The following is a 25,000-nucleotide window of genomic DNA, read 5'->3' as shown; positions in this document are numbered from 1 at the left end:
GCATGCAGCATGAACACAGCCGCACATGCTGCGACAGGAGTAGAGGGAGGTCGTGAGTGGGTTACCGAAATGCAGCCGTGCTCCTGGCATGGAGAAGAGCACAGACTGAGGCTGCAGGGCCAAAAGGTTTTCAAACATCCTCAGTGCCTGCGGAAAGGCACTTGCTGCCACCCCAGCTCCTCTCCACTCGGCTCCCAAAGTGACCAGGCCACCAAAATGAGCTGGTCTCACACCTCCTTGCAGCCTCCCTATGGCTGGAAGTGCTGGGGAGGGCAGAGGGGCAGCGACGGCCCCTAAACCATCCCTGCCTCGCCAGCCACTACCCACTCCAGCGTAGCCCAGGCTTGTCCTCATTTCAGGCTGGGCGAGCAGCGGCCCGGCCCTAGAGGTAGCGAGATGATGTCAAACCTCCTAATGGAGCTTGACAGCAGTGGGATTAAAAGCACAAGTGAGATCACAACCCCTCTGCAATCAGCTTCTGCCTTGGAAGAGCTGAACCAGAAAAGAAACCTCCTGGCAGCAGGGAGGGGACGAGGAGCTCGCACACACAGAGAGTGAGGGCAGCATGGGCTGGGGGGAACCTCACCCGTCCCAAGCCCTCCTTGCTTGCCCTGCCAACCCATCGTCAATAGGAAGGAGCCAATCTCCCCCCTCCAGCAGCACCAGTGAAGCATTTCACCAACAACAGCCCCAATTCGAACTGCTTCCTGTGGATTGGTACTTCTACTGCCCTGAACTTCGGATGCAGAGCAGCCCACGCCATGTACTGCTTGCCCCTTCCTCTCGCCGCCTGCAAGCTCAAGGCATCACATGGCACCCACAAGGACCCCCTTCTCCCTCTGCTTCAGGCACTGCGCTTGGAGCGGTGCCACGGTTGCTGGAAAAAGCACCCAAGCAGCCGGGTCTGAGCTGGAGGTGGGAGGACTCCCTCGGATGCAAGAGGGTGCTCAGCAGGACACCTGCAGCCCCTACTTCTGCAGGACGAGGTGCGCACAGACCCCCCATAGCTGGCACCAAGCCCCATCTGCCCCAGAGCACAGCCCTGGTTTAACTAAAAGGCAGCACTGACCACATTTCCCACCCGAAGGCTGCTCCAGCAGCACTGCTGCCCCAGGCCTCCATCATCATCCTTCCTGCAAGCAGGAATATCTCAGCATCTCCCCCAAACCCAACTGAGATGGGCTTTTGCAGGGATGAAGTGGCGGCTAGCTTGCACAGACCACCCCGGGGCTGGCCGCTAAGTCACACTCCAAAAAGCCGGCAAGCCACAACCATCACCCCCTTCTCTGCTCATCCAAAACCCAGCGGCCAGAGGCTGCTCTCCCGCCTGGCAGTCGTTTGCTCCCAGCAAAATGCAGGCGAAAGCGGGGCTTTTTACTACAAGAAAAAGGGAGCCACTCCAGGGACCAGTGCATGCGCTCAGGAGCGGTGGGAAGAGCTGATGGGTTTTGGCATAGTACTCAGGCTGAAAAGCTAGCTCCAGCTCCAGACCTTGTTTTGCAGTGACCTGTACCAAGAATTGGCTTTTTCCTTTTTCTTGCCAAATGGAAAGAAAAAGAAAACCTTCCAGGTCAGAGGAAAGAAAAGCATTTACTCATGGGTCAAGTGAAACAATCTGAGGCAGGGTTGAGTGCACTTTTATCCTCCCCAAACCAGGAAAAGATTCCATTTCCATCTGAAAAAAACATCTAAAAATAAAAAGACAAAGGTTTTGGGGGTCAGAAGCACTCGGTTTTGGTTTTTAAGCCCAAATGACTTGCTGAATTGAACCCCACTTTGCAAAGCACAGGTCAACCCAAAAGCACAGAGGGGTGGGGAGGAGGGATGGGCTGAAGCATTGATCTGGAAAATTTCAACCACGCTGAGATAGCACCAGCCACAGTGGCAGCAGACACCGCAGGGGCCAGCCCGGGACCCCCCGTGTCCCTGGCATGCAGCTGGGGTACCCCAAACTCAGCTCCTGCCAAGCCAGGGTGCCAGGAGGGAGGCATTTGTCTGCACTTTGTTCTTGCAAAGCAAGCTGTCACTTTCCAGTCTCCTCCCCAACCAGCCAAATGCTTCCTGACAACCCATTTAAAACTCAAAGCACCCGATTACCGCCACAGCCGGGCAGCTGCTTACAGACACCATGAAAAACTCCTCTGTAAACTGCACCCCAGAAATAAAATCCCTGCCCAGAGCATCACTCCTTGCCCTTTCTAGACCTACCCACACCTGGGGGGGCACCAGGGTCCTTCTCGAGCTGGTCCAGGTCTGGCTCTGCTCTCACATGCATGGCCTTGGTTGAGGGGTCCCCACATTTCCATCACCAAAATGCCAGCACCTGCTTCCCACCATCACCCCAGCAAGGAGGAGAGCCGCCCGCCCCGGCTCCATCCACCTGGCAGGGCTGACCCCAGACCCCACACATCACCCGAGTCCATTAGCGAGTCCCCGGAGCACACACCTCGCTGGCGTTTTGCTTACCCCCAGCTTTTAGGCAGAGCTGCAGAGCCGCGCCGCCTTTCAATTTTCAGTTTGCTCTAAACATTGTGGTGCTCTCCCCCGGGGACTCCCAGTCGACAACCTCTGCCAGCAGCACGGCTGCCCCATAGCTATGGGGAGGGTGGAAACTAGGGGCAAAGGAGAGGAAAGCAGCTCCACCCCAAGCTGCTCTTCTGTTGGAGGAACGGGAGGCCCCCTTTGCACGCACGCCCCAGAACGAGGGGCACCCACCCTGACCGCTCCAGTGAAAGGGCCCTTGGCACCCCATAGAGATGCTCCTCAAGGAGGATGGGGGCACCCCCAGCCCCTCCAGGGACCTGACACCTGAAGAGACAGGGTTGTCACAGGGTAGAACATCTTCCTCCTTTTCATCAGACACCTCCGTGGGGTTGGGTCCCTCCACACTTCACCGATGCTTGGCACAGCCACCGCTCCTCCCCCACCACCTGGCACCGCCGCGGCACTGCCCTGGAGCAGGGACACGAATGCGGCATCACTTTCCAGTCCCCGAGGCGTCTTTCTCTTTTTCCACTGCCTTAAGCAACAAATGTACGAACAGGGACCTGCTGGGCATGAGAAATGCGACCTGAGATGCTCTGGCAAGGGAGGTGCCACTGCCCAGCTGGGAAGATCAGCCCAGGTCACCCTGGAGCAGGGGAGCGGCTCCGGGTGGGTTTTCTGTTGCTGGGGGGGTCCAGGCTCAGGATTAAGGCTCTGTTCACACGCCTTTTAGTTTTCCACACCCTTTCAATCAAGATAATCGCACACTTGCAGACAACATGTGAACGGCAAAAACTCATGAACAAAAAATATCCTGACCAGCTAAGCATCAGAAGAGGTACATGGGATCGCAGCAAAGCCCTGTACCCCGCCTCCAAGTTACCCAGGGAGAGTGTGCAGAAAGGGTGATGCACAGCAGTAGTAGCCCAGAATATGCTCCCTCCAAAAAACTGGCAGATTAGGGAGCTCCCAAGTCACAGGGGATGCCTTGATACTGCTCAACACTTGCTGGCTCCCTCCCACGAATTTGCCTGCTCCCTTTCTGCACACAAGTTAAGCCCCCCGTGTCCACACCCCACACCTTCCAGACCGCCACCAGCATCCCCCCATCCCCAGTTTCCCAGGACAGCCCACGGCGAGCAGCGGTGGGACCCATCCCCAAAAGCCCCCGGTTACACCTCCAGGCAGCCACGGGACCCACCGCACCCCAGGTAGGGAGCGGGGACAGAGGCAGCCCCAGCGGGGTGTGGGGATGCTGCCCACCCAGCAGGGTCTTCTTCAGCTCCTCACCTCCCTCGCCCTCCCAGACCCCCAGAGAAGAGTTTTAGGCTGTAGGGAGCCAAGCACCCGAGAGCTGGCCTCGGCTGCCACCTAGCAGCGACCCAGCAGCAGCAGGGACAGGGTGACAGCTCCTCCAGCCCGGGGACAGGCAGGGGAGGACATGGGGGTCTCCTCAGAACACCCCAACCTCAGTCCTCACCTCCATGAAACCAAAGGGGACCTCTGCAGCAGGGAGGGTGGCGTTGGAGACAAGCACTCTGTCACGCAGCTGGCTCCGAGCGAGCTCAGCTCCATTTCAGCCGCTGCCTACACCAGATGACAAACACATGCGATCCAACCCCCCGGCCTGAACACGGGACCAGAGAAGTCAGGCAACCTCTGAAGCTCCCCGCAGGTTTGTACAGCATCTGCTCAAGCCACAGCTCCTCACCTCCCTGCTTCCATCTCCTTCATTAGCTTTCCACATGGTTGTTTCCTAACGGGCCCCGGATTTTCTTTCTCTCTCTACCATTTTTTAGCCCTTTCACATCCAAAACCACCCCTAAATGCTTAAATTAAAACAGTCGTAGAATGGTTTGGGTTGGAAGAGACCTTTAAAGACCACCTAGTCCAACCAATAAACCTCTTATGCCGGGCTTTTATCCATTCCAATATTAATGTTAAACCATATCTTGAGCTCTTCCTGGGGGTTTGCAGTGAAGCATACCTCTGGCATGTTTGCAGGTGGGCACAGAGCGACCCTTGAAGCCCCTGAAAACCTGAGGAACAGTCTGGGCACCACCAAACCAAGCAAATGCCAGCATTCATAACCAGGGCACTTTATTTTCACAGCTTTTCTCTGCATTAACAAACGCAAGCCCAAGAGGATTTCTTGGCACAGGCAGGGAGCTACATAAACATGGCCAATGTCAAGCTTCAAGCTTTCTCTCACTGGATTCTTTATAGATCTTATTTGATATCTGTAACATGGGATTCCTGACACTTTGTATGTGTGGCATCCTAATTCATCAACAAATCGGAGCATCTTTTTCTTGGGGAAGCAGGTTTCTTTTGCAAGTTACCAGCACTTAATACAGTCTCAGGCCTGAGCTGGGATACAACCTCTCCTAGCAGCAAGGAGTGTGTAGAGCATCCATGGTGTTAAAAACCAAAACCACCTCCCTACAGAATGTCAAAACTGCTCATGCACTGAGGGAGGGAGGGATAGGTAGCCAGTTTCTCTCTCCTCAACTTAAAGGATATGTAACACAATGTGACACTTAGATGTTCTCCCGAACCATTACATTAAAGAGCAATAAATCAGTACAACACAAGTAAAACAAAACCAAACTATTTTCCTGAAAGTAAAAGTAACATTTATCACACGTACTGGGCATATCTGAGAAGATGTCAGACTCCCAAGATTTTCAAGGGATTAAACATTTCTGAACAAAGAAAATGACAGCACGGTCATACAAGAGGGCATTTGCTGCTCTAGGCAGCCTTCCTTGGCAGCTGCTCCAGCTTCTCCCCTCTTCTTACACCTTCTTTCTCAGTCCGGGGAGCCACTGGAAGTAGTCACTGGAAGTGGCTAAGCGTGCAGCTGCCAACACTGCAGATAGCGTGGTAGGAGGGACATACAGTTTCTGAGATGGCCCTTGGTCAGACAGCCCACTGGCACTGCACAGCCCAACTGCAAGACTCCCAGGAAGGTCTTTGTTCTTCATTTTCTCTTCATCTGCATAAGGAGGGACACAGAAAAGAAAGAGTTGCCAATGTAGATACCATTTAAGAGCTCCAGTTTAGACTGAAATCCCTTTTGCCTGGACCTTACCAGGTCACGGCAGGAGGACTTTCTACTGCACACCTATTCGGTGAGCCTGACATGGTATAATCCGAGAGCCTCTCTCCCTCTCCTCCCAGTGCTCACCCCATTGCTCCAGAGGTGGGAAATCAGATGCAAATTGAGTAGCTCCTGTCTGGAGAGCTGGGCCTCTGCTCCAGACAGAGGGCAGTCAGCTCTGTTCCAAGGCACAAACAGGCACTGTCTTTAGCAAGTCAATCTACCTCGATGTTGTAAATTCTTTCAGCATTTGAAAGATGGAAGACAGACACCCACACAGGGACCTTACAAGGTTAAAAAAAAATGCATTTGTCCCTTATGGTTGGGAGATTGACAGACTCTCAGTATGAAATGAACACAAGCTAACATATGGAGTGGAGAAACAAAGACTTCTGCATGAAAGCAGCAGAAAGTCTAGAAAAGACAACAAAAATCAACAGAGAGAGAAATAACCCTCAATTCATTTGTTCCCATTAAACATTTAGAAAACCATTTTGCTGCACAAAAGTCAAACCGATGCATTGCATCCAGCCATATATTATTGTCACATCTCCATCCCACAGAAATTGCAACATTTTCATCTGTTCTAGCAAAGAAGTAGCACCAGTCCTAGGACACCCAATAATGACTGCAAGACTCATAGCACAGTAACAGTCTGCTCAGCTTTCCACCGTGTTAAATTTTACTGACAAATCTATTCGTACTGTTATGGTTGTCCAGCATAAACGGTATTGCCATAAGTAGAATAGAGGGATGTACAGCTTCACGAAGTTGGGCCGTGTTGGAAAATCTTTCTATCTGACCAGGGTCATCTTGGCTCATTTCTGCTGGTTGCTTGGAGTAGATAAAGGAGGTGTAAAAGTCTTCCATTGACTTGAATAAGACAGCAGGCATTGAGGACTCTCCAAGAGAATGAGGTCCCTGCAAATGTATATAAAAAACTCAGGAGAGGGTGCGATTAATGCACACTCAGTTCACTAGCTGCCCTGATCTTTATTATCCCTCAAGGTCCACAAAGAACTAGAATGTCAGCAACTGGATGATTTTAAAAATAAAAAACCCAAACCAACCAACCAAAAAAACCCCACCAAACTAGTTACTCACAACCTTGGTCAAAGGGCAGCTTTTCCTGCACAGCAAGCTGAAAAGAGCGACAGATTATTACAAGATACAAATCACCATGTCTTAGCAAAGAATTAACAGCTGGCTCATCTCTCAGCAGCCCCACACAGAACAAATGATAGCAACGATAGAGGGAGTTTCTGCAAGGGAGTGGGAATTGACTCAGAGGAAGCCCCCCTGCATTTTTGCGTAAGAATACAAATTAAACTTAAGTTCCAGGAATGATCACCCATGTTTCAGCCATAGACAGGGACTAGAGCCAATGCTTGTATTTGTTAATTCAGCATGGAAGGGAAAAATAGCGAAACAAAAGACAAGCAGCAATTCACCTTGCCCACCCATAGCCGTTCAAAAATTAGGTGCTTGCTCTATACAACTCTTCTGTTGTCAAGGCAGCAGAAGAAAGGCATCTATCCTCAGAAGGGGTGGATCACCATCCAGAGGTGCTTCACCCATAGGTGAGAGTGTGTTCAAAGGATTATCCCAGAACAAAACAATTGTATTTACACAAGTAGATTTAAGCAATTTAAATTGGCTCCCACAACGGGACCATGAGGCGCTCCTGAAGCGGCAAGGAGAGCTACACGCCTGGGCAGCAGAAATTCAGTGCTGACAGGATGCTACAACAGAATAATTTGAATGACAGGCATCACTGGAGTCCAATTAACCAACTACTCAGCTTGATACCACCAGCCCACTGAAAACCTCTGCCTAACATGCAGTAAAAAAATAGAGCATTACAACAAGAAAAAGAACAGTGTTAAAAGATGATTATTATCCCCTCTTGCCACCCACGCTACCCTTGTTGGGGGGGCAGGCAGTGTCACTGCCACGCCAGGGCAAAGCAGAAAGAGACAGGGTGCAAGGGTGGACACTAGAAATGTCTGTTGGCACTGGAAAAAGCTGGGATGGAAATAATTCAAACAGAGGCTGTTCAGTTTACAGAAGAGGCAAACAAGACAGGATATCCTAGAGAGCACTGTGAGGGGCAGGAAGTAAGGCAGTATCTACTCTTCCTTCCGATTCACACAATTAAGAACACCAACACTGAAAAGGAAAACATGAGCAGTGAAAACCGGAAAGGAGGGAATACCACTTGGTGATGCTGTAAGTGCCACAAAACACTGAGGCCAAAGGAGATGAGCAGGAATCAGAGAAAGAAAATCTTCCTGTCTGTCCTCTTAACTAGCTGACTGATGCCTTTCCCCTCCCCAACGTCTATAGGCAGGATTATATTTTCATCCCACAGTCTTCCTTAATAGAAATTCTTGCCACCTCTTCTAAAGACTGTAACAGAGATCACAGCCAGGGACAGAAAATATGCTCAGGACTTCTCTGATCCAGTTAGGAAATTCCTATGCTTTGAAACTCACGTAGTTTAATACTTGCAGGGGAGCATTTAACTCAGCTCACAAGGACCCTATTGCTATCTACCCACTTGCCTCCACCACATCTCATCATACTTTCTCCCCACGCTTGCTACCAGAAACTTTCCTCTTTTCTCATTCCCTCAAGATCCTTTTTCCCAGCTTGCTTTCTCTCCATCCCTTTCAGGTAACATCCTCCAGAGCCAACAATTCTTCCAGCTTTCCCTCTCATCCTTCTAGAAAGTCCTTTGTCTCAGCCACTATCAACCTCCAGATGTGTAAGGAGCTGTGGTTGTCCAAAACCTTGTAGGTACACTCCCATTTCCAGCTCTGTGTTTTGTGGCTCAACAAATCCTGTGTGATACTGGCTCCCTGCTGAACCCAGAGCAGAGCGTTTGCAAAATGCCATGCTGCAGGCCCTCTTAGACTCATCATTAATCACTATTTAAGAAGCAAACTCACAACACCAGCACCACCTAATGCCTCAAATCACAGCCCAAAATGCAACCCTCCCAAAACCACTCTCCTAACTTGGGAAGAGAGGCCTGCGTGATCTAGATTAGCCCCACAATAACTCCCAGTTACTCCTGGTAACCCTCAGGACCGTGAATGGAGGGGAAGCAGAGGAGTGAAGGAGGGCCAGGTTTGATCTATAACGTGCTGAAGGTCAGTCTTGTTTCCACAATACCTTGACATGCCAGTGAAGCACGAGTGTATCATCAACAACAGAAACAACAGCAAAGAGGAAAGCACAGGCTCAGAGCTATACATTAGTAGCCAGTCATTATTTTGTCAGTCACTTTTAAGAAAATACATGTCAAAGCAATCAAAGGGTTATTCAAGTAATCTAAACCCAAGAACAACCCTTCCCAACAGCCACAGCTGGGAAAAACGCCCTTACCTTAACCACTGCCATAAGCTCTGTAACAGTTTCATTTGTATCCTCCTGAGCAAGTTCAGGGTCTTGGTCTGTTGTTCTTGGAACGCTCACTTCATCCAGAAGTGGCTGCACATGATCCTGTGTCCCCTTCTTAGCAGACAGGTGCTGTTGCTAAGGAGGTGGACAAAGCAAGAAAAGGTACAGCTAGTGTGGGTAGAAGAAAGCAGGATGCACTGGAGCAGATTACAGAGCAATCAGATGATACCACTCGGAGGTTAACAGAGAGAAATGCAAACGAGCTTTTCTGTTCTGCTCAGGTTTTAACATTTCTATCTGGAGAAGTTCGGGCTACTTGGAAAGGACAGAAAGAACACGGAAGAACAGGAAATAATGTGAACAAGAAACTAACTGTCACTTTAACTTCTCTCCACAATAAAACTTATCACTTGGAAAGTACAGTTTTATTCAAGAAATGTTTTCTGGTTGTTGCTTGCTGCCTTCTGAGAATTTTTACCATGGGAAGTGTCCTAACATAGCAGAGCTGATTCAACACAACACAGTGTCCAGTCATTTTGCACTTAAGGGCAGGGTGCATGTGTGTTGTTAATCCTGACAAGGCAAATCTAAGACTGGACAATGCAAAGGGAGTTCCCCACTGCTTAAGAGGAGTTACCAGAAAATGCTAGCTGAGCAGTAACAAGTGTCATATTAGACACATTTCATTCCAGTTCAAAACATTTTGAGTAATTTTATAATTGATGATCACGTTAGTGACGCGCCAAGGAAGAGAAGGAATCATTTCGGGCAACTAAATAGAATAGCAGAAAAGAAAATGTTTAAAGTCTTACACAAAGAGAGATCTAGAGCACTGCAATTTCTGGAAAAGGATTCTAAGACCCTTGAAATCAGACAGGAGAAAACCTGAATGCATTTACATTCCTCTAGTCTCCAAATTGCCAGCTATGTCTGACATTTACACACATGGATCTTGCTACAGTTAACCAGATTTTTCCATAAAAATCACAATAAACTCAGATTTGCAGAGTCTCAGTCACGTTAATTTCTTCCAAATACATAAAGATGCTGGTTTGGGACCTTCAGTTCAGAAGATGTATCAACAGTGCAAGGCCATTAATATCCAAGGTATACAGCTTATATAGAGCTTCTCTAGCACAGAAACACAGCTGGCTAAAATAAAACCTAGGTACAATGACTGCTTTACAAGTTACTAGCATTACACTAGCTTTTACTCTTATTTCAGAAAAATGTCAAAAAACCAGCCCGGGAGCAGCCCACTGCTGAACACTTCAACAGCTGACATTTACTTGAAAGGTGCTTTGGCCCCTGTAACAAAATGGGTCATGAAAATACTGCATTTAAATAACACAGAAGAGTAGACAGAGTCACCTGTAGACAAGTGTTCCTGGTGTTTCTAATGGTACTACATTAGATTGCACTCAAGACCTGCATTTTACTCCCTGCTTAACCCCTCTGTTCATCAGTTTCTCCATCTGTTAAACAGCAAAGGGCTCCTCTTTTTAACATGCTCTGAAATCAAAGGTGTAAAGCAGTATCTGGATCTTAATACCATTCACCTGTAGAGTTATCTTTTTAATAAAACTGTAGTTGTGTACAACCTTACCCCCTCCAGCAGTCAGGACTGCAAATTGCTTCCTTTCAGATAACTTCAGAATGAGCAAGACCCTTAATGCAAATAATACACCACTAGTTCTGGTCTTTTCCCACATTTAAATGATATCCCAAGTTATTACATATCCTTTGCCAAACCCCAGAGATGTGAGAGGAAAACATAGCACTTCTTGGCTCCTGGGGGTGCAAAACATTAAAGTGCTAAGTCAAACTGATCTCAAGAATCTGGTACTGGTCTGAGTTCTCAAGAGTTCATTCTCTCTCTAACTGAAAAATTATGGTGCATATGGGAGGTTAGAGAAACCACTGAGCACACAGACTCCCTGAAGCCTGCAAAGCGATCAGAGGACAAGCAGCTAGAGATGTATTTATGGTCCATGTGTAATTGTTTTTATATTATGGTTCTGCTTGCTTTTTATAAAAGCAAAAAACCCAACTCCACAAAAAAAATGCATGGGACTAAACCAATACATGTCTACTGATCCCTGGAGCTGATTTCACTGAATGATAGCTATACCACAGTCAAACTCCCACCTGGTCACACAGTTCATCCCCATCCAGCTTTGCGTTTGCTGTTTCACTATCTGCATCTAGAGATTCCTGCTGCAAGCGAAGGTCTGGCTCTAACAGTTCAGCATTCTCCTGCTTTCCACTGGGCTGAACATACAAGGCTGAAGGATTCAGTTCCTTGAATCCCTAGGAACAAACAAAAAACCCCTCCAGTATCGTCAGGAAAACCATGTTGTAACTATCACAAAGAATAAAAAGGATTCATCAAATTTCTAATAGGTTTTATGAAGAAGCACACCACCTACAAGTTAGCTCCAAATTCTTGCAGAAATTGTCTTACTACAAAAATCAACTCCCCTCCCTCCAGCAACAGAATAACTCAGAAATGCCCCCCTCCCCCCAGAACCGGACATACAAATTCAAAAGTACAATCATAGGATCTAATCCTGCCAAAACACGCATTCTGCATCTACTGAACAAAACAACAGATACAAGCACTCCGGGCTGTGAAGTCTGACTTGAGATATAAAATCGTGGCACTACCTTCCTAAGGGTTTTCATATCCACACAGTTTTTACTGAAACTTAGCCGAGACATTCATTAATGACATAGATGGGCCTACATCATAAATGCTCTCTGCACTGGCTTACAACTTGAAGGCACAACGTGCAATTGTCCTGGTTTCAGCTTGGACAGAGTTGATTTTCTTCCTAGTAGCTGGCACAGTGCTGTGTTTTGGATTTAGTATGAGAATAATGTTGATAGCAACAACTGAAACATCAGTGTGTTAAGTACTGCTTATGCTAGTCAAGGACTTTTCAGCTTCCCATGCTCTGCCAGGTACACAAGAAGCTGGGAGGGGGCACAGCCAAGACAGTTGATGCAAACTGACCAAAGGGCTATTCCATACCATATGACATCATGCTCAGTCCATAAACTGGGGCGAGTTGGCCGGGGGGCAGCAATCACTGCTCAGGGACTGGCTGGGTGTCAGTCAGTGGGTGGCAAGCGGTTGCATCATTTATTTTTCCTGGGTTTCCTCTTCTTGCTGTTTTCCTTTTCACCATTTTTTTATTATTACTATTATTATTTTATTTTATTTCAATTATTAAACTGTTCTTATCTCAACCCACCAGTTTTCTTACTTTTACTCTTCCGATTCTCTCCCCCATCCCACCAGGGGTGGGAGGGTGAGCGAGCGGCTGCGTGGTGCTTAGTCGCTGGCTGGGGTTAAACCATGACAGCAATCTTCCATGGTCACGCTGTCCAACATTGTACATTTCACTGGCAAAGTAAGAGACTTTTTAAACCAAGACCATTTCCACGATTCAGTTTGTTAATGGCAGAACCATTATTCAATGTCTAGAGCAGAGAAGGCCAAAATAATTTACTTAACTATCCTGTTCCTCACTCAACTGCCCCTGCCACTATGTAGCACTACTTTAAGTCAGACAATAAAATCTAATCAACTTGCTCTCATTAACTGTTTGGATGAAGCAGGGGCCTCAACTTCTGACTAACGAAACTTGCTGGAATTAACAATGGGTAGTGAAGTAACTAACACATCTCTTAACAACCTCTCAATTCCATCTCAGTTTGGCCTTATGCTCAGAACATCTATAGCTATTTTACTTTTCCATGTTATTTATACAAGATGTGTGCTGGCTCCAGATGAATCTGCAATATTAACAAGATAATCAACTTAAAAAAAAAATCAAAACCTTCTAATCTACATTAGAAGGCAGGATGAAAAGAATTTGTTCTACTAAACCAGAACATCTCTGCTGTATCATCAGATTCCACCTTAACCTAAAGGCAAGCTCTCACCACAGAGTTAGACACCATGGGATGCAGTCACAAAATGGTAAGTTACAGGAAAGCAGGGAATAGCAGTTCTGCTCTTCACAAAACTACTTGCTTCAAGCTAAAGATCTTCCCATTACAGGCACCCAACTGGTCCTTTTCCTGCCCTTCCTTTCAGCAGGATATGCCTTCCTCCTGACCTGGGAAGGAATGTTCTCTCCGCAGACGTCAGCACATCCCCCATCCCTCAAGACACAGTGGAAGTATACATCCTCCTCAGTGGAGGTGTCACACAGGAAAAGATGCAAAATGCCATTCACATATTCATCCACGATGCCCACAAGTAGCTTGGAGCCACACAGCTTCTTGAATAGGAGAGTTGCTGCATTGCACCATGTACCCTGACAAAGAAACAGGAATGTAAAGTTACTATAAACAGTCCAACATCCACTGCCTGAGACTTTTCCCTTGTGGGCACTTGTCAAAGATGCCATTAAGCTATGTCAGGCTAGGGACAAATACAGAAGTCAGGCAGACAAGCTTCGCAGCACTGAACTAAATCAAACTACCCCAAAGCCTGCAATGCTAGTTACACTGGGAATGCCCTCTCACCCTAAAAACCTATTTCCAAACACTGTTCGATGGCATTCACCAGTGATTTTATCACAATTGCCTAAAATACAGGGGGTTTTTTTTGTTTTGTTTTTTTAAATTCCTGGAATCATGTGATTATAAACATTAAAAGTGTCAAAATTTTTTAAGGAGCTGCTAAGCCTCACCGCAATGAGAATTGTGACTCTCTAACCCTCAAAAAACAGAGGAAATAACTTTTTTAAAATACTGTCTTTAAAACACAGAAGCAGCAACTCTGCTCACATGATTTCCTTCAGAGATTGTATTTCTCGGGCTTCTTGACCAAGAGGTTTCCCAGCACAGAGGAACTTTCTTATGACCTCTATAATTCCTTGGCTATGCTGATTGCATCAAACCAACTCACTTAAAACTCTATCACAGAAGAAATTTTTAAAACAGAGGGCTGGAGCTACCAAGGCTTCAGAAGGACCCCGGAGAACTACTGGCAGGGGAAGAAACAAGTTTGCTCATTTGCTTAACAGTAGCTGTCTGCCTGGGCAACAATATAAGCGAGAATACTCTGATCATAGGGAAAACAGACAGCAGAAGGGTGATCACTTGCAGAGGCAGAGACTTACACAGTCATACTCTGCTGAACATAACAGCAGCAATTCTGCTGTAAACATCAGTGGGACCTGAATTAATCCAAATGCTTGCCCTTATCAGGAGAAAAAGCCAACCTCTATTTGATAGCTCTCATACATACGCCATTAAACAAAAACTGCATGTGAACACATACCTCCACGGGTTTTACCCATGCCAAGGAACATGGGATGGCCTGAGCAGGGAGCTTCAAGTAGCACCACCTACAATACAAGAGAAAGCCATCACCATCACAGCAAAAACAGAGCAAAACCAGGCAGAAGAGCAGAACTACCTCCTCTTCTGGGTTTTAAAATCAGCGTAAGAATAGAGAGGCACGTATTGGATTTTGCACTTATGAATAAAACCCAACAGCAGCTTTGGAAAACACTCCATATCCAGAGAATGGGCACAGCAGAAATAGCAATAACAACTGGTCCCTTATGCTTTCCCTTGCCCAAGCATCTTCCCATCATAACCCCTTATGACTTATGAAAAGTTATGGACAGAGCGCCATGACTTTTGAACCAAAGAATGCCAATGGCCAGGCGTGAATAGAGGCAAATGAGAGGGCAGAAGCAAGTATGAAAAAGGTGCTGAACTGCAGAGGAGAACAAGTACCTCTGACACTGCAAATGTGTCCCACTTGGACTGACACCCCTTCAGGAGGATGTTTACACCCATTCACAGAACCCAGGAAGAAGGATTAGGGAGCTTGCCCTGAAGTGACAGGAAGTGGCAAGAGGAAAGACTTGAGGAATGAAGACAGAAACAGGAAAAGATTTAGCCTGTGAGGGAGTGATGGACAGGGTTGATGAGCAAAGGGCCCGGAGTGATCAGCAAAACAGGTCTTAACAATGTCACCTCAAGCATTAGCATGTAAGCAAGGAAGTGCCTGCAAGGCACCATTAATGGAATAAAAACCCAGATCCTTTCTAGGAAATCTGCATGCTGGGATGTCTTTCTGAAGAAATACAGGCCAGTCAGCCTCACCTTGATCCCTGGGAAGGTGATAGAACAACTAGTCCTGGGAACCATTTCCAGGCACATGAAGGACAAGAAGGTGACTGGGAGTAGTCAGCATGGATTCATGAAGTCATGCTTGACCAACTTGACAACCTTGTGTGATGAAATGACTGGCCTGGTAGGTGAAGGGAGAGCAGTGGGTATTGTTTACCTTGACTTCTGTCAGGCTTTTGACACCGTGTCCTGTAAGATCCTCATACAGAAGCTAACGAAGTATGGACTGGATGAGCAGTGAGGTAGATTGAGAACTGGCTGAAGGGCCAGGCCCAGAGAATGGCGATCAGTGGTACAAAGTCTAGTTGGAGGCCAGGAAGTAGCAGTGTACCCCAGGGGTCAATATGGGGTCCAATACTGTTCAACATCTTCATTAATGATCTGGATGATAGGGGAGAGTCTACCTTCAGCATATTTCCTAATGATATGGAACTGGGAGGAGTGGCCGATACACCAGAGGGTCATGCGGCCATTCAGAGGGACCTCGACAGGATAGAGAAATGGGCAGACAGGAACCTCATGAAGTTCAAAGTCCTGCACTTGGGGAGGAAGAACAGCATGCACCAGTACATGTTGGGGACCGACTGGCTGGAAAGCAGCATTTTTACCATGATAGTGACCAAACACCAGAACAGGTTGCCCAGAGAGGTCACAGAGCCTCCATCCTTGGAGACATTCAAAAGCTGTCTGGACATGGTCCTGGGCAGCCTGCTCTAGATGGCCCAGGGAGGTTGGACTTGACGACCTCCAGAGGTCTCTTCCAACCTCAACCATTCTGTGATTCTATCATCCATGTGTAATTTACTTACTTGAGGAATCTCAGCCAAGACTTTCGAACAACTTCAAGGTTTCCGTAATCTGGGTAGAACACCTCTACTTCTTGGTCATTGATCACACGGTGGATGATAACACGGTACCACCATTTCGAGACTGTTACACAGCAAAGCTGTCCAGGCTGTACTGAAGACTCAGGCATGATATAACGATCAGAAACAAGTTTATTTGAGTAACAGTGTCTGCAAAAGATCATATTGAAAAACTGTGCTTGGTAGGATGCAGGAGATGAACAAAGAGAAATATTCAGGGCTTCAGAAGAAACCTGATTTCTCAAATTCCCCATGACATGAATTTTCAGGAGTTGTTCTAATAGATGCTTTACATCTCTGTTCTGCCACACCTAAACTGAAATGACAATAAAAAATGCAAACCCAAACATTTAACATTTGAATGATATTCTTGGGGTCCAACAAAAAGTTAATTAATGGGGATTAATTAGAGGCTAAATACAGTCATTCTAGTCATTAATTTTTAACATTACACGTTAAATTTTTAACATTGATGTGTCAGTGCTTCTTATGATCCAGGTTCTGGAGTACCGGCTCACATACACAGTATCTGTTGGCAGTCTGTAATCACACTTACATGTGCCCCACAGACATCAAGCATTTACTCTGGCACACAATTAACAGCAATTGTATCACTGCCGTGGTGCAACAGAATCCCAAATCCATAATGTAACTGACACAAAGCAAGCCACTGATGAGATTTTGCTTTCAAATACAGATATGACAAAGGCCTATTACCTGTAGCTTTTTTGAAAAGTGTTGGAGACAGAAGTAAAAGCCTTAACCAAGCACATTAGCAACAGTAGCACAGACAACAGAGAGGTGCAAAGGGACCCTAAAACCCTAAAGCTCCTTTCCATAACCTTTCCAGGCTTTTAAAGTTTAAAACTGTCTAGGACACAGCCAAACAACTGTGAATTGCTATTAAACATACTTTTTGCTTGCTAGTTAAGAGGAATAGGTAAGCAATATGAGTATGTGTTTCAGTACAGCACCAGCATCTCTGTATCAAGTAATCAAGCCAGCAGTGACCATAACTAACAGCTGGGTGCCCTGTTCCCTCAGCGCAAACACACACACACAACAGGCAGCAGTACTGAATCAGCACAGCATATTCGCACCTCATCTCAATCATCATATCCTGCAGTTTATCAGATGTTTCCCTGCTGCAAATGTGGATGTAGAACTGGCTAGGAGAGACAATGAATTCCACAAAGACTCCCACCAAGCATCTTCTCTCCAGTGGTGGTAGACTGCAAAGGCTTCTGTCCTGAACAGCATCTGGGGGTATTTCTGGAGTCATTATCAGCTTGTCTAGTAGGGACCGCTCCAAATCTTGAGGCTACAAAGGGATGAGAGGAAGGTGGCACTCAGCTGTCTGGTCATGCACTGAACACACACAACTGGCCTTTCCACTAAAGTGGAAAATGGTTCTGCTTTCCTGGGGACCTGTGAATTACTGATTATCAGTGAATCCCAACAAATTGCACAAACTTAGATTAAAACTTTCCCTGTGATAGAAGCACTCATTTTCACACTCTCTCCTTCCTTCCTTCCTTCCCTCCAGTATACAGAAGGGTGCAACGAAAACACCTTGCTTGTATTCCTGCAGGGAATAAAGGAGAGGAATTGAAGTCATGTCACATATTCAGACAAAAGTATTGAATGGCTATTGCTAAAAAAGCAGAACACACACACACACACAAAAATCCCACACCAAAAAACCCAAACAAAACACAACCCACCTGTTTGTTAGAAATAACATCTTTTGGGTAAAATCCATGTTCTGTGACCATGAAAGAGTATATGACTGAACCAGCAAAACTGTATCTGAAAATGATTCAAAAGTGACAGAAGGCACAAATACATCTCACTTTCACACTAGAGCTATTTCCCAAGGGTAAAAACAAACAAACCCTACGAATTCTGTTCTTTTCTCACTCTAAACAAATTTATATGAGTGAGTTGTCAGCACAGCTTACAATTTTGCGTTATTCTTTAACTGCTGAAAACATTATTTCACTTGAACTAGTGCGGATGGGAACCTTAATCAGACATCAGCTACTTTCACTGCCTCAAGAGCTTGCTTTTGTGCCAACAAACAGCACTCCTCCACTGATCAGAAGTCAAAGTTATTTCAGTTTTACTTATCGTGAATATGCTACAATTTACCACTGCATTATGTATGGGAAGTCAGTGTATGGGAAATTTGTCTTCCAGCACACACGCCATTGCTTATCTGGCTAAATTCAACCGCAAACAACGGGTTTTTGCAATATTGGCTCTTTTAACCATTTTTTTAAAGAAGCAGATGAGAGTCTCTCCTGCAGACTGACCAAGGGCTAATGCCCTTGAATTTTTTTTTGAGTTAAAAATTTTGACTAAAACATTGAGTTAAACAGTGAGTTAACATTTCTGAGTTAAAGAGCAACTGAGGGAGTTCTTGCCTGAGCAGCAGCATCACTTCTAAAAAACCCTCACATTTCACAGATTTCCTCTAAGAAGTGCCTATGAATAGTGGCATTTCTAAGGGACAGTTTTGCTCCCAGAATGCTCTTCATATCATACTGTTAAGGGCACACATGATCTTTATAACCTAGCTCACACACTGGTAGCAACAACAGACATTTCTGTGAAAGACATAGAAGATGTGTACTTAAAAACACATTTACAAAAAAAGCAACAAAATTATAAAAAGATAAACCAACAGAATACACTGTAAAACTAGGCTTAGAAGAGGCATGGCTTGCAAGACTGGCTAACTCCTTGCCCTAAGCTGGACTGGCAGCTGCCAGAGTATGATGTGGATGACAGCCTTCCTTCTGCTCAGGGTGGCAAGAAAAGCTGCTGAGAGCAGCAGCTCTGTATACTTTACTCATTTCAGGGCCAAGTGGATTGACTCAGCCCTTGTTCCTCATTTGTCCCTTACAACACTTAAACTATTAGTCTCTGGGATACTGGGATACCTTGTAGCAGGGCGGGGATCAGGTGAACGGTCCATTGCATATGCAAAGTACCACATTCCAACCTGCTTTCCTCCCTTTTAGGGATTTTTTTTTTTTTTTTAAAACAAAATGGCAAACTTGGTGTCTCATGATGAAAACTAGTTGTACAAACATCTTCCAAGACTTACCCTGCTACGATCTTTAAACAGATTCCCTTTGCAATGCATATGAATAAAAAAAAAAATCTGACTTGAGGGTGGGGTTACCAGGACCACATATTCCCTTTTTTATCCTTCCTACAAGCAGACTTTGTTTGATCTAGGGAAATTCCCTGTGAACTTCATCACATCAAACTAAAATTTTTTAAAGGATCAGAACAGCCTGCCAAAAATCTCTAAATGGTATGTTTTATGAAGTGCTGCACAAAGTCCAACTTGTAGTCCCAGGCTTCCAAGTTCATTAGTGCACAAAACATCAAATTCAGGAAGAATTCCTGGGACCCTTTCCCTGCCTATGCGCTCCAACCGTACAGTTGCGTACAGCCACAAGACAAGCTTGGCAGAGGAAATAACTCTCAGTAGGAGGAGGATTTTCCTGAGAAAAGGAAAGCCTAAAGATGCTCAAAAGAAAAGAAAAAAAAAAAAAAAGAAAAAATAGAGGGGGGACAAATGAATTCTCCCAGTCAGGTTTGGCAGTTCAGAGCCTCTGTACTGTTCTTCTCCATCACTTTCTAAAAATACACTGCTAAACAAACAAAAAAATCCCCCAAATTTTCAAAGTCCAACCAAATAGTAGACTTGAGACTGCAGGAATCAAGGTCTCTGAGGGACCGCTCCCCAGCTCTGTCACACCGCTGCTTGACACTTAAACCCTGCCTACTGCAGCAGGGGAAATTCCACACAGCTAGTCTCAGAACAAAGTTATTGAAGTCCAATGACAAGTAAGTACACCAAAAGGTATCACCGCTGTTATCAGAGAGCAAGATCATGCTTAACTGACCTCGGATGATCCACAACGTAGATCTCAAGACCGGAAAGAGACCTAGTCTGAATGGCATGTAAAGCTATATACTGGGTCAGTATGAGTCTGGTCACCTCCAGACTCATCTAAAACAGGTACAAAAATTTTTGGAAGCAGTAGTGCATTAACAATATAAACTCAACAGAACCAAAAGCAGTAAAAAGAGTTATCACCTCCCAGATTACAACATGATAAAGCTACAGATTCCTCATCCAGCCACTTACTTGTTTGAGGTCATCACCCAAATCTACTGCTTGTGTTTCCACTGGCTCTGACTTCTCTTTTGCTGTCAGGTGGAAGCTCTCTGTCTCACAGCTGGGTTCCAAAGGAGGCATGTCAGCTGCAGGTGCTGCTGTAAAGACAACAATTTGGCTTATTCTCTATTGGACCGATGCAGTGTTACATATTAGGCAGAAAGAGAAGACATCTGAAAATGAAAGTCTGAAAGCACTGGTGCTGTTTTCCTCATCTCTTGTAACACTCACAGCCACCATGTTCATGAGGATTCACTTGAAAGGCATCTTTCACTGCTATTAATACGTTTTAAAAAAATAAAACAAAACCCACTTGCTCTTGTAAGCATGCTAAGGGTTAAATCAATTGCTAGAAAGATGCTAAAAAGAATTTTCCTCAGAAAAGTCAGGAATTTCGTAGGAACTATATGTTATTTTCTGCCTTCTCTCATAGCTGTTATGGGAACGCTGAAGACATCTGTAGTCTCTTCTGTTTTCTTTTGTGGAACATGATAGCTGTGCTTTTCAGACTAGTGCTAAACCTTCTGTCTCAAAAAGCGCACTGGAAAGGCTTTACCACAGCCCACAGAGCAGACATTCAGAAGACCCTTCTAGTTTTGTCATCTATTGCCTTGAATGACTAGAAATTCCAGTTTTGCACACACATTCAGAAAGTCCATACTCTGAACAGGCTAAACATACCTTCTTTAACCTCACAACAAAAAACGGTGGCAACCTGTAGAAAACTTCCAGTTACGCATTCTGCTACCAAGACAACTCCCTTGAGACAGCTGCTTCTGCAGCACCCCACAGCCCCTCTGTGCTAAAACCTAGGGGAACGAGGACTACCACAGCAACTGGAAATGCAGCAACATCCACTTGAAACACAGCTGCTTGGCCACAGCGGTTGCGAGAGCTAGGAGCTTTCAGTTAAATAACACACTGCCTCACCTTGCGGCATCTCCTCCTGCGCCTCACCCTGCGGCATCTCTTCCTGCGCCTCATCCTGCGGCATCTCTTCCTTCTCTCTCTCTCTTGCCAGGTACCTCTTCAGGGTCAGCAGGGAACCCGCTCTTGTCTGCTCAACTACAATGATATCAGACACACTTCTGAGGACTTCAAACATGGAGAAAAATCCATATTGCGTGTATTGGAACGCCCGGCCAAAGCGTCTGAAGAAGGCCTTGTCAAAGTCCAAAAGCAGAAGCGGTGAGGAACTCAGCAGATCCTGCAGCTCAGCCTTCACTGTTGCTGGCAGGATGGGGGCCCTGTCCCTCCGAGGGAAACTCTGTGCATTCTTAGAGGGAGAAGCAGCATCTGCCTTCGCAGCAGCACCCTTCCGTACCCTAGCACTTCTCCTCTGTCTGGCAACCAGTTTGGCAATTGCTTTGGTGGTCTCATCTGCAATGGCTACAACAGAAAGAAATAAACTATTTGACTACCAAAACAGCAAACCATTAAAAGCTCTACACGGGCAAAGCTCCTCTTCTTTCCTCTTCCCCGCCCCCCCACCCCCTTTCAGAAGCAGGTGTCTCCTTCAAAAGCAATCACACGAAATTGTGGCTGATTTCCAGAAGGGCAACCACTGTTCCTCTCCCTTTGCAAACTGGACTGAACCAGGTTTAACAGCCAACAACCAATCTGCACCCTCATTCCTATAAATCCAGATCCAGGCAGGAAGGCGGGTCGAATTCTTGGACACAGGTTCACAACAGGAAACCCAGCTGCTGCAAGTTTTGTTGAGAAAACAGTAAATGGCTCATTGCTCCCCTCCTCAGCCAAAATCACAGTAAACCCCCACTATAGAGTACCCACCCGCCCAGACAAGGTCTCCCCAGAGAGCAGCCCAAGTCTCTTCCATGCTTTTAAACAACTTCTTCTTGTCTTACTCTAGCACTCTAAAAAAAAACAAAACAAAAACATTTCACCCTTTCCAATCAACTCTTTGCACCTACCATTTGTTTCCACAGCTCTTCCCCAAAGAAAAGGAAAATGAAAAAGGTTCTTTGAATATCGACTAAACTTCCCATGGGGGAAACATTTACAAGTTCTCCCAAGAGGCCCCATCCCTGGTTTTGGCTCCTCCTGTAGTCTGAGTTTACAGGAAAAGTGAAGGTTACCAGTTCTAGTGTACCCCTAAGAAACGTTACTGCAGTTTGTAAACTAAGTGCAGAATAGAAAATGGTCAAAAATAGAAGCCTGTATGATTTTTCAGGAGGAAAGAGCAGAAAAGCATTAAAATGCAGATCAAAATACAGGAAGAAACATCAAAGACAAGAAATTAAACAGAGCTATATGAGAAAAAGAATAACAGGGATATATGACCTACAGCTCTGGGAATTCACCCTGCACATCCTCATTTGGACTATCACTTCATACTAGTATGTGGTTCCAAACAACTCTTCCACCCATAAGGAAACAAAACCTCACCTTTGAGGACAAAAGTGCCTTTCTCGTAAGAACAGACTCTGACAACTTCAGGCATATCTGCCACCAGCTCCAAGGTGGATCGGAAACCCAGGTCACGTAGAGGGAGAGGTTTGCCAATCATGGCCACGTACTCCTGCTCCAGCTGTGCTGGGGTTAAGCCCTCTTTGGCAGCCATTAGCAGTGATCTCACCTCCTTCTTCAGCACCTCCATAAGCTGCGCCTGCTTTGACATGTCTGCACTAAAGGGGAAACAAAAGCAGCAGAAAACAACTCATACCACAGCTGCTCTGGTCGGGGGAGAGGGCAGCAAGCCAGGCTCACCAACAGCCACTACCTACCAGCCCCCACATTTCCCTGCCTGCACCCTTGGAGCTGCCATCCTTCGGCACCCGCTGTCCCAGCTAAGCTCATGGCTCCTCCTGCATCCGCTGCCTGTCCCCATGGGATCACAGCCCCTACAACCACTGAGTTTAGCGCACCCCTAAACACCTGCCCCAGGGGCTGCCCTCTACAAACCCTGCCACTCCACAGAGACCCCTGCACCCCTAAACAGCTACCTGAGGACCCCCACCCCCCATGGGCTCAGTGCCCCTCACGCATATCCCTGCACCCCTAAACCCGGGCCTGGGGATTCCCCCTTCTGCCCCACAGGGCCGCTGACCCCTAAAGAGATTCCTGTGCCCCTAAACCACAGCCTGGGGACCCCCCCCAAAGAGGCCCAGGGCGGGGTGCGGGGTCTGCGTGCCCTCACGCACCGCGCCATCCCCCCCGCCTCGCTCGCGAGACCCCTCTGCGCCTGCGCCCTCCCTTTCCCGCCCTTCGGCGGCGCGAGGGCGGGGCGGTGCCCCCCCCCCCCCCCCCCCGCCATCATTGTACCGGGCCCGCTAGGGCGCCGCCGCGCGGGCGGAGGCGGCGTCGCGGCCGTGGCTCCCCTCAGCTCAGGGACCGGCGCCGGGACCGGCCCCCGGGGCCTGCACGGAGCTGCTGCCCCTGCCTTCTCCTGAGTAAAAAAAACGTGAGGTGTGTTTCCCTTCTGACAGGAGGAGTTAGCGCCTTGCGACAGAGCCACAGACAAAAAAAAAAAAGACCGATTCATAGAATCACAGAATATCTCAGGGTGGAAGGGACCCATAAGGCTCATCGAGTCCAACACCCCGCTCCTCGCAGGACTACCTAAAACTAAACCATACGACTAAGAGCGATGCCCAGACGCTCCTTGAACTCTGACAGGCTTGGTGCTGTGACCGCTTCCCTGGGGAGCCTGTTCCAGGGATCCGACCACCAGTGAAGAACCTTTTCCTGATGTTTAAACCCAAACGCCAACAGAATCAAGAATAGTCTTGTATTTTTCAATTCCATCTGAGAGGAAAATCCACAGCGGAGACGCTGAGTGACTTTCCCAAGGCCAAAGAGCATGGTGAATTAGGTTGCAATGGCCATTTCTCAAGGGTTCGCAGTCATTTGAGAAACCTCAACAGCGCGGTTGATTTCCGCACGAGGATACATTTCAGTATGACAAAGGGGGACAAAGCTGCGGATTTTGGGATGGCAGAGGTTGCAAATCCGTCAGTGCATGCTCTCGAAGCATCTCCCCTGTCCCAAGGTAGCAGCCCAAAACGTCCCCCGGGGACAGAGCAGTCGGGACCCACTGGTTGAATTAAACATCAGACAAAACCAGAAAGTTTCAGGTTTGTAGATGTTAAATATCCCATGGTGCTTCTGACAAGAAATCAGCCAGAGTCCGTGCTGCCCAGCCAAGAGCAGACCCGAGCTGCTGTCTACTGCTGCTGCTTAAAATGTCACCTCCCCTTTCAGCAGCTGGAGACCATCTCCCCCTGCCCCACGCTGGCCAAGCGATAAACACAAAGTAAAAAAGGTCTCTGGAGCACTTCCAAAGCAAATACAGACACTGTATGAATTTATTAATTACCCCCATTTCCACCCAACTTTTCTCCTCTGCCATTAGCCCTCTCCACCCATGGCTTCCCTGGTGACCTGCTGACGAGGCACCCAGCATGACAGAGCAGAGAAAGCGGGGAGCTGGTGCTCCTGCCCTCCCTGCCTGCAATATCCTGACTCCAGGCAGGCCACAAGTCTCTAATAAAAGAGGAATCCATGAAAAAACAACAGCAGCACCTCCCTGGCCGGCTTCCCAGCTCCCTCCTGTTGCTCCTCCACACCAGAGACTGGGCATCCCTGAGCTCAGCACTGTCCTGTTGACAGGGAAGTCACTGCTTTATGTTCCAGCCTTGCCTTGCTGTAGTATGATTTCTAGCCAGGTGCTGGTTTCTTTAATACAGTCAGTGACTTTAAAACACTTTAAAAGTGTTTCTTGCAAAGGTTTCCGCAGGTGTCACCACAGGCTGTGCGGCA

The 25,000-nt window shown here is 46.9% G+C and overlaps 1 protein-coding gene across 1 annotated transcript; it reads right to left on the bottom strand.

Annotated features, from left to right (window-relative positions):
• Window positions 1-5,282: 5,282 nt before the first annotated feature.
• On the bottom strand, window positions 5,283-23,390 carry TDRD5 (tudor domain containing 5). Its single transcript, XM_075711352.1, has 12 exons — window positions 23,383-23,390; window positions 22,628-22,866; window positions 21,176-21,607; window positions 20,189-20,316; window positions 17,121-17,341; window positions 15,964-16,170; window positions 14,292-14,358; window positions 13,120-13,320; window positions 11,141-11,302; window positions 8,978-9,127; window positions 6,292-6,508; window positions 5,283-5,482 (listed from the first exon to the last, which is right to left on the bottom strand). Exons 1-12 carry the CDS (start codon window positions 23,388-23,390, stop codon window positions 5,283-5,285), a joined length of 2,232 nt encoding a protein of 743 aa, XP_075567467.1.
• Between the last annotated feature and the right edge of the window lie 1,610 nt (window positions 23,391-25,000).

The sequence above is a fragment of the Pelecanus crispus genome, chromosome 5 (assembly GCF_030463565.1).
Source record: "Pelecanus crispus isolate bPelCri1 chromosome 5, bPelCri1.pri, whole genome shotgun sequence".
NCBI lineage: Eukaryota > Metazoa > Chordata > Aves > Pelecaniformes > Pelecanidae > Pelecanus > Pelecanus crispus.
The sequence above is the reverse complement of the archived record's forward strand: the minus strand, read 5'-3'. Positions and strand labels throughout refer to the sequence as shown.